Source organism: Eurypyga helias, unplaced genomic scaffold (genome assembly GCF_000690775.1).
Source record: "Eurypyga helias isolate BGI_N326 unplaced genomic scaffold, ASM69077v1 scaffold17765, whole genome shotgun sequence".
Classification (NCBI taxonomy): domain Eukaryota; kingdom Metazoa; phylum Chordata; class Aves; order Eurypygiformes; family Eurypygidae; genus Eurypyga; species Eurypyga helias.
The window spans coordinates 1-10,489 of NW_010253566.1; the positions used below are offsets into that span (position 1 = coordinate 1).

General features: G+C 40.7%; 1 protein-coding gene across 1 annotated transcript; it reads left to right on the plus strand.

Moving 5' to 3' along the window:
- Nucleotides 1–1,350: 1,350 nt before the first annotated feature.
- SEC61A1 (Sec61 alpha 1 subunit (S. cerevisiae)) lies at nt 1,351–10,144 on the plus strand (the record flags this gene model as incomplete). The annotated part of the gene is made up of 11 exons (XM_010152713.1): nt 1,351–1,418; nt 1,922–1,987; nt 2,090–2,168; nt 3,127–3,258; nt 4,016–4,125; nt 4,341–4,494; nt 5,415–5,575; nt 6,226–6,423; nt 6,839–7,030; nt 8,642–8,718; nt 9,662–10,144. Coding segments are annotated over 11 exons (1,424 nt in total), but the record flags the coding sequence as incomplete, so codon positions are not given.
- Nucleotides 10,145–10,489: the final 345 nt, after the last annotated feature.

Genomic DNA, 10,489 nt, shown 5'->3' on the forward strand with positions numbered 1-10,489 from the left:
GTTCCTCCCGCCGCCTCCAGGCAGCGGGCGGCCTCGCCCTCCCGTTCCCACTCTGGGCTCACGGCCCTCGGAGCTGCCTGCCGCCGGCGGCACTCCCTCTGTGAGTTTCCCTTCCACTGCTTTGGAGGCGCCCTCTGGATTTCCCTCCCCTCCCCTCATCACGATTGACGGTCCCGTTTCCTGGTTATGACAGATCTCCTAGGGAATGGGACTTGCTCTGTGATGCCCGGGGATCGGGCCGCTCCGCCGGGTGGGGATTCTGGAGCCCGACGATCCCGGGCTGGAGTGTGCCTGGTGCGGTACCGCGGCAGCCAGAAGATCAGTGGCATTGTCAGAGTAAACTATAAACCGTGATCTGTAGTTGAGGAGTAATCCGAGCGAATTGGCGTCTTCAGAGTCTGCTACCTCGAGGTAGCAAATCTGCTTGAAAAGTGTCTTAGGTGGTATATTATGGTAGATGTAGTAGAAAATCGCGATGTGGCTTAAGTTTAAAACCACAATCCATTGTAACTTTGAAGGCGATTAATCATTTGAAATTAAGTAAATGTTTTTTATGAGCTGGTGTTAAACTCTTACAAAATTGACACTGAAGTTGCTGCCTTCCACAAAGAAGCGGAAAGACGCGAGTAGTTTCAGTTCTTCAGCATCATCACACACTTCTGTGCACGCACGTATTTTGGACTGATTTGAGGTCAGATTTGTCTTAAGAAGTTTAGCATTAACTCTGCTCAAAATAAGATCTCTGCTCAAAATAAGATCTCTGCTCATAGGAGAACTTCGCAGATAGCTATATACCTTCTTCTTTTGTATGCTTTTTCTAAGACTGGAACAATTTTGACTCTTCTGATATAAGGATATGTGCTTTCCACTGTGAGCAGATCATTGTATGAAAAGTTCTGTGAAGTAACTTTTACTGTTGCGTGTGAACATTCTTAAGCTGTATGGTCCAAAAGTAACCTGTCTTAAAACCATCTTGGGTGTTGCATCTCTCAAATATCAAACTTGGGGAGAAGCTATTATGAAACAAAGTCCAAGGGTATTGATGAGCATGTGCATAACAATGGCAGGGTTTTTTTTTTTCTTGTGCTGTCAACCTACTCAATAAAAGGAGAAAGCTCTTGAAGTTACTTTTTTTGTTTCCAGTCCTTGTCTTTACACAGAGGTTCAGCTAGTAAGGTGTATTTAGAACAGGTAGGAATTTAATTAGAAAAAAAGAAACCAACCAACCTTTGTCCTTAACTGGGCCTTTTAACACATGAAGTACGTGTCCAAATTCAATTTGACTTGAGCTTTTCCCCCTGTTCTTTGTGTCTGTGTGTTCACTTTGTCTTTTAACTAATTTCCTTACAGTAAAATTTCTTGAAGTAATCAAGCCCTTCTGTGTTATCTTGCCTGAAATCCAAAAGCCAGAACGGAAGGTAAGATAACAACATTTTCTTCATAGGTTTGTATTTGTATAGTATATAACGTTTACAACTTACTTGGCATTTGTTGGATTTTTTTTTTTTTTTCCTGTTGGGAAAATGGCAGTTTTAGGCACAGTTGTTTTGTTGAAAAATCTTTGTTTCTTAAGTTCTAATCCAAGATCATTTGCTAAAATAAGTTTCTGTGTTATTGGGTTTTTTCACACCTTGTGAAAATACAGGACTCATTTCTGTGGAAGTACTGGAATTACCTTCCATTGGTGTCAGCTTCCTTATTTGGATTATCGTTTCAATCAAGCTTTTTAATTTTCTCAGCCTTACGTAGTATAAAAGGGTTGAAGTGTTGAGTTACTTCCTTTGGGATAACCTGTATTTTGTCAATTTATAAGAAGGTCATGGGCTTTAGCTACTATGAAACTTCTCCTGACTGACTAGATTTTGTTATCTTGGCAGCTTTATCATCTTTGTTGTTGTGATTTGTTTTTTGTCCTGTTTAGATTCAATTTAAGGAAAAGGTACTATGGACAGCCATCACACTCTTCATCTTTTTAGTATGCTGCCAGGTATGTTTCTTTCCCTTGTATTTAAGGAAGAGCTGAAATGTTTAAAGGTTGTTATGAAGTCTCTAATTTAATCCTGTTTTCCTCTGGTGGTTGGAAATGCAGATTCCCTTGTTTGGTATCATGTCCTCAGACTCCGCAGATCCTTTCTACTGGATGAGAGTCATTTTGGCATCAAATAGAGGTATGGTCAGTCTTTCAGGAGGGAATATTTTTAGCTTGGATCAAAGCGTTTCAGGACTTGTTCTCACATTGCACTCTGTTGTAATGAAGATAAAAACAGAAGTAGAGAGGGAAAAGTCATTTTATATATTATGTAAGATCATAAAGCAGTGGGAAAGGCATAACTTCTTGGACAAAAGGAGTTTATGGTTGGCTGTGCATAATGTATTGTATGTGCAAAAATTAAGTAGCGTTTTGGAGGGAAAAGGATTAGGGAAGAGGCAATTCTTAGCTGTCTGCATCACTGCTGTTGCAATCTTTTGTATATATTTCAATCTCTTTGATTCGTGTTTCAAACCATATTATACGTGTATTGTGGTTTTCTGGGTGGCATCTTTGAGTCTGTCTCACAGAAGATTAAAATTCATGATAGTTGGTGTAAATTTCACTTTCTTATAGAGGCTTTCTAACGCAGGTGTGAAGTAAGAATTGTGACAGTTTCCTGAACTCACTTTGTCTTTATATATCATTTGGGCTGTCTATCAGTTTATGTCATAATGAGGTGTGCCTGTATGCATGCATGCAACTTGCTGCACCCCTGAAAAACATTTGGGTTTTCCTTTTTCAAGTTACGAATAATGAAGTGACTGATTGCCAGAAGCAGAAAGCAGATTCCTACCTTGTTTTATGCAGAGCTGTCGTGGTTTAACTCCGGCTGGAGTAAATCTGTTCCTGACAGCGAAAGTCTTGTTCGGTGAACATAGTTTTTAAGGTACTGAGAAATACTGCATTACTTACCCGACTGACTTTCAGCAAGCCATGCTTATCATTGAAACCTTTAACATTTATGGATATTTGGAGTTTTTATGTCTTTTCCATCATGATGTTAGGGGCAAAAACCCCCAAACTTTAAACCTCAAAGGTGCCTGGATATGGTACACCTTGTTATTTTCTTTCATTGTTCTTCCTGTGTCTGGCAGGTACGTTGATGGAGCTGGGCATTTCACCTATTGTCACTTCTGGCCTCATCATGCAGCTCTTGGCAGGTGCCAAGATAATTGAAGTTGGTGACACTCCAAAGGACAGAGCTCTCTTCAACGGGGCACAGAAATGTAAGTAGCAGCTGATATTGAAGGCTGATGTTTTAGAGTATCTAACCCTGACAATAGGAAGCATAAATTTACCACGTGATGAATGTTGGAGGCACATATATGGTTTTTCTCATGCTTTGTGTACGGATTTCTGTATTTCATTAGCTGCTAAGCTTCAGAAACGTTTGTAAAGGGAAAAGTATCTGCAGTTGGCATTGCTGCTGTAATCTCATCAGATAAACTAGCCGATACATAGACGGTGGTGTCCCAGCATTTGAACTGTGTTGTCAGTGTTAACCTAAAAAAGTTGATATCAAGATGTTCATTGTTGTTTTCACCTTGCAGTTCAAAGCATGTTTCTTTCTCAGCCATGAGATCTCTGTGCTCACTTGATAAATGGCTTTTAGAAAAACTTGAGTGTTCTTCAGCTGTTTTGTGCTATACCACACTACTTACTGATCTGTTTCTGCTGGAAAAAAAGAATCATAAATTGCTATGGTATTACCTTAACACCCTCAGAGTTTTCAGTAACTAAAGCAATCTTTGGTAGCCGCACCCACTTGCTTCTAAGTGTATTTGTTTCTGAAGTGCTGTGTGTATTTGTGTTTTCAGTGCCAGATTTCAGACAACAAACTTAACCTGTCCTTGAATTTAAACGTCTTGTGTCTTATATATTCCTTCCCAACTTTCTCTACAAAGAAGTGATTTATATTTCTCTAATTGCTTGCTGACATATATCTCCAGAACAAGTACATACCTTTTTTTTTGTATTCTACAGTGTTTGGAATGATCATTACCATCGGACAGTCTATTGTCTATGTGATGACTGGAATGTACGGAGACCCGTCGGAGATGGGGGCTGGTATCTGCCTGCTTATCACAATTCAGGTAATTCCTAGTCCTCTGTGCCTAGCCTCCCTCTGAAAGAATCAAAAAGTCAGCCTTACAGACTGCCTGCCCCACCTGCAGAGGAAAAAGATGAAAGTGTGCCTGCTTCCCCATATATATGTAGTCTTTCTGTATCCTTTACTACAAGTTAATTTAAAAAAAAAAAATTAAAAAAGGGTGGGGCTAATGCTGTATTTCTTTTTTTTTTACTGTAGCTTTTTGTTGCTGGATTGATAGTTCTGCTGTTGGATGAGCTCCTACAGAAAGGATATGGTCTTGGTTCTGGCATCTCTCTCTTTATCGCTACCAATATCTGTGAGACTATTGTGTGGAAGGCATTCAGCCCCACCACGGTGAACACAGGGCGAGGTGATGTGACATAGTGCATTTTCTTTACTTGCATTCGGGTTGAATTATTTATCAAATGAAACACCAAGCAGCTTCCCCTACATTATTTTAAAATTCCAACTCTTTACATTCTTATATAGAATTACATAAAATGTAAAAATGTCAGTTGTAAAAAAGTCTTCATTGTGTACAAAAAGGCAAATTTTTTTTGCGGTATGTTAACTTAAATGGCAAATGTTATTACTAACATCTTAGCTATGTAGTTGGCAAGTAGCAAATCTTGTTAATAGAGTAAGTGCTCCTATGCAAGTACGAAGATGTTTCTTCTTAATATTGTAGTATCTCACAAGATACTTCCTCAGCATGAATTTCTGACGGTGCCTCCATTACAGCTCCACAGTGGTAGGCTGCTGTTGTGTTACGGCTGCTGCCCAACTTCCTGACAAATGTCACGTTTGTGTCTTCTCTACATGTCTTACTCTTTGCCCCAAAGACAAACCTGACAAGAGGTGATGTTGTTTGGTGCTGTACAGTAGAAAACATGAGTGAGGTTATCACGTTTGCTGTGCTACAAACAGGAACTGGTCTCTCACCGTGAATGATACTAGAAAGCATGCTGCCTTCCTAACTTAATTAAATTGGGAAAGAACTTGGTGAATGTCAATGTTTCTGGAGACCAGTGAAGTCACCCCATTCGATTATTGGGCTGTGATTAGTTTCTAGGCCACTACAAGGGCATTTAATAAAAATATCTTGGAAACAATATAGCTGGTACGAAGGATGACAGTAGTAAAATTCTGAGAACATGCTCGAGATGAAAAAAAACTTGGAGAAATCCCACTCTGAATCCTGTAGTTCAGAAGTGTGCCTAATGAGGCAAAGCACTGAAGTTTGGAGCTAATCACAGCACACCTAACCTGGTTTTTGTTTCCTTTTCCAAGGCATGGAATTCGAGGGAGCCATCATTGCGCTGTTCCATCTTCTGGCTACTCGTACAGACAAAGTCAGAGCTCTTCGCGAGGCTTTTTACCGACAGAATCTCCCCAACCTTATGAATCTGATTGCCACCATCTTTGTCTTTGCTATCGTAATTTATTTCCAGGTCAGTTGGAATGAAAAGGACTGTAGAACTGTATGTATGGAAGTAGATCGGTACTCTGTACTCTGCTTCCTTTTACAGGGAGCTGTGTTTTCACTTTTTAGTGCCTTCAGAAAACTCATTTTTGTACCAGTAACATCTGGATATGCATTTAACATGAGCTTCTCTTAATCAGTTTCCATGCTTGCTCTGGCCACACAAAAGGCTTGAGACCTACTTTGGTCTCTGAAAACCCCCCAGATGAATGTGTACCTGTAATATTGCCTAATCCAAATGCTATTGCTTTTTGCTGGGAAATGCTTTGGAGTCTTTAAGCCCCTGTGTCTCTTGCTGTTTGTTGCAGCAAACTGCTGGAGAATATAGAAGGTTCTAACGTGTCTTTTCCTGGATGCAATGTTCAGTCTTCTTGAAGCTTCAGTTTTCTTTTGATGTCTACGTCTTTCATTTCTTGTGTGTGTGTGTGTGTTTAGACGACGGTGCAGGCGACCAGGCCCTTTGCAGAAGTGTTGGCATGGGTATCCCTCTGGGTAGAGGACATGTATTTGCGCAAAATATTTGCAGGTTGTTTTGTTCCTGTCAGGGCCTTGTGCTTGGCCTATGATACGGGTTCATGTCCAAATGTAATGGGGACTTTCTTTTGAAATCTTTTTCAGGGCTTCAGAGTGGATCTTCCTATCAAATCTGCTCGCTACCGTGGCCAGTACAACACCTACCCTATCAAGTTGTTCTATACTTCCAACATTCCCATTATTCTTCAGTCTGCCCTGGTGTCAAACTTGTACGTCATCTCCCAGATGCTTTCGGCTCGCTTCAGTGGCAACTTGCTGGTTAGCCTGCTGGGCACTTGGTCTGTGAGTATTCCTTCTAATCTTGCACAGAGCTTTATAAGAGCGCCGTTAAAACGCACGGCTGGAGGGATGGTCTGCCTGCGTGTTGATGCACACTTCTACAGGCAACCACGTACACCCGTCTCCTAAATCAGCAATTTGTTTAAATTCATGGTATGACATCTGCTGTGATGAGTGTAGGTATCAAATCTCCTTGCCTTTTACCCTGGGCTTCTCTTTGCTGTGTGAGGTATTTTTGCTGTTCCTTTATTGTATTTCATTTCCACATTAAAAACTGCTTGTGGTGGTAGATTTGACTCTGTGTGTGGTACAGTCGTGGTAATGACACACGGTGACAAGAAGGTGATATAAACCCAGGCTTAGAATAACAGCTAAGAAACAGTGAGAAAGTTGGTGACTGCTTGCTTCCTTCTTTTAGGACACGTCATCTGGAGGCCCTGCTCGTGCTTATCCAGTTGGTGGACTTTGTTATTACCTGTCACCTCCAGAGTCCTTTTCTTCAGTGTTAGAAGACCCCGTACATGCAGTTGTTTACATTGTGTTTATGTTGGGCTCCTGTGCTTTCTTCTCTAAGACGTGGATTGAAGTCTCTGGCTCCTCTGCCAAGGATGTGAGTTTATAGTGATAAATTGTGTAAGCTTACATGATGAAAGCAGATGGGCTGTTGTAAGAATAAGACTGACTTTCTTCTGAAATAGCTATTATGCTGGCAATATTGTTGGTAATATTTATTGTATGAACACTGACTGTCTTTTTTGTGAGTGGGGAGGATGAGGGCAGAAAGGTGGTAATTTTTTCCCTTGTTTTCTTTACTGCTTTTTCAAGACCACCACCACCAAATAATTTCTTTCAGTGGCATTAGGAAGCGTTCAACATTGCTATATAACATTGATCAGTGTGAGGGCAGGCAGGGTAACAGGAAAGGGAGAAACCCTCTCGGTGCCAAATTGCAGACACTGTGGGCAAGGCAGTTGCCACTTCAGAACTTGCAGGTAAAACTTACCCGTGCCTGGCATGGAGAGTTCTTAGCCTCTTGCTCTCAACTAGAGGTTGTTATTTTTAACTTGAGAGTGCTGATAACAACGTGGTGCAGTGCCTTAATGTACCTGAGCCTAGCTTCTCAAAATCTCCATTTGCTACAGGATATTTGATATTCAGCAACTATATCATTCTGAAACTGGAATTGGAAAACAAGATGGAAAATAGTTGTCATCGTGGTATGTTTGTGTTGTGTGGTTTTGGGTAGGAGATCGCGTTTGGCAGCCGTATGGAATGGTTTAAGCCATTCTTTAACCAATATGTAATAGCTGCACGGTTAGTGTCACAGCGTGAGCACTCTCTTGTTTTGGACTTGGATCTAGCTGCCCATTGTCAGGCCTGCAGGGAGGCACTCGCAGCCATCTAGAGCCAGATTTGTGTTTCAGTATAAACCAACATACAGCTTTTAACACTTGAATGTACTTTTCCTGTTACTCAATAAAATTATTTTAAGTTTATGTAAACAAGTTCAAAACTAAAAATTGGTAAATCATTACTTTAATGTTCACTCTATAATGGCAAACTGGTAGCTTAACCATCTGAAAGTGTGGTTTCTCAGTACGTTGGATTCAGTGGCAGTTGGGGTTGGAAGTTCCCCTGCTAGAGTTTCAGTTCCCCTCAGTTGTTAGTAAAATGTTTGCAGGGCTGTATTGTAACCCTGTAAAACTGCAGAAATCCAATAGGAGAATGATGTTCCAAGAAGGGGTTTAAGTCACTGCGTTTCTAAGATGGCCTCACACATAAACAGTCAGCTCAGCTGAATGTGGGAATCTGAAATGTAGGAGTGGACACCTCATAGGATGGTTTAGCTAGCAGGTGCTAAACCCTAACCCAGGAGAAGGGTAGGGGGCAAAACAGGAATTGAATTATGTGTACAACAGCCTAGTGTTTTCCAGATTTTCCTTTTTTCCAGAGGACTAGAATTGTCTAAAAAGCTTCATGTAATTGACTGCAGAAAAGTGCCCGTGACTGCAGTCTATCTGAAGTTAAAATACTGGGTATTTTAAGCTCAGATGAATTATATTAAAAAACAAACAAACAAACAAAGCCCCCCCAAACCAACACCAAAAATCCCAAACCCACCACCGTTTACCGAAACGCTTCTGGTTTCTCACAGTACTAAGCTCCGTGGCCTTGGCAAATGACGCTAAACTGACCCGCTCCGTTCCTTGGTTCCATACAGGTTGCCAAACAACTGAAAGAACAACAGATGGTAATGCGAGGTCACAGAGAAACTTCAATGGTTCATGAACTGAACAGGTGAGCCACATATTTCACAGCCTGTTTGTGTGGTGTTACGGGGAAACCTGTCGCACATTTGGCTTTGACTTCTGTTTTCTAGATCCCTCAACACAGATGCTCTTCCAGCTTCAGTGTTACATGCGTGAGACATAGAATACTGTTTCATTAGTGGAAGACCAGCACAGTACAGCATATTCTTGGCTTACAGTTAGAGAATGTGACTTAAATTCCGGAGCTTGTCCTTTTGTTACATTTTTAAAATGTTTATACTTTTCATAGGATAGCCGATAATGAGCATTGGAGCGTACTTTACTACTTCAAACTGGTGCACAAGTATTTTTCACTGTACTGTTGTGTCTTGAGTACTGTTTCCATGCAGACCTTGCTTCTAAAGCAGTTATTTAAATTGACTAGGTGCAGAGGTAGGCAGGGGTCAGTCTCTGCAGGTTTTCTAGTTCCAGGGTAGGACCCATGCACCTTTCATCCTACAGAGCTGTTATCCTAATCTTAGATTTCACTCATCCGCAAATGACTTGAGGTAGTAGCCATAAGCTTAATCTTTGTGCTTAATTGCATGGTAGACTGTAATACCTCCTCTTCGTAGCTTAGCATTCTTTTTCCCTTATGCCAGGTTGAGCTTTTTCTTCCTTTATCTAATATACTGTCACTATTGCACATTCCTTATCCTGGACCGGTAGACCCATCAGAGCAGAGAGTGTTCTGCTGTTGATTTTTCCATTCATCTAGTCTCATTCTTGGTTCTCTTTTTAACCACCTGGTTAGATGATGTCTGTAGTTGTCTTTCAGCTCCTCGTAGGATTTGTTTTCTAGAAAAAAACCTGCCTGTGATTTGGGTATTTCCCCTACGGATAGATCCCATATACCACTAGGGCCAGTATATTTGTAATATCCTGAGTAAGCTCTAATGGTGCCTTTTCTATTCTGATTTTGTGTTTTACAGGTACATCCCTACAGCTGCCGCATTTGGTGGTCTCTGTATTGGTGCCCTCTCTGTGTTGGCAGACTTCCTTGGGGCAATTGGGTCTGGAACTGGAATTTTGCTCGCTGTCACTATCATTTATCAGTACTTTGAAATTTTTGTAAAGGAACAAAGTGAAGTTGGCAGTATGGGAGCTCTTCTTTTCTAAACCTAGCTTCTCATGGACCCAGGAAAGGGGGGAGGAACATTCTCAGAAATAGTCAGGTGAAAAGAAGTAACGTACACTTGATAATGTCCCTCTGTAGGAACACGTATTTTAATAATGTTTCCAAAGCGCGTTCCCTTACGTTCAGACTTTTCTAGCATACTGTTTGCATTTTATAAATTGATGAGGAAAAATGTGCAAAGAACCCCTTTTTTTAAGACAATTATTTTTTAATTGTGTCTTAGGAGAATCAGCTTTATGAATTGGATTTAGTTCAGTGACTCTTTTTTTGAGCCCCTTTCAAATTTAGTATACCTGAAGCCTTTACAGGCTTAGTAAATAATTGTGGGGAGGACTAAATGTTTGGAAGGGATTTTTTTTTTTTTCTTCCCCATTTAAATTGGTTTTGGAGCTCCTGTGCAGTAGGGGTGAGAAAAATCTTACCCTCTAGTGCTCAAGTTCCATAATGATGGTTGTAAGCACAAACAGTGTTTATGTTGTTTTGTGTTTGGGGTTGGTTTTTTTTCAGTATGGCAGATTTGGGAGGCAGTGTTTCTTTTTACTAAATGATATCTCTAATTCCAAGTGTCTTGTCTTGTAATTACTACGCTAGACCTTGTCAGATGTTGAATGAATATTGGCTT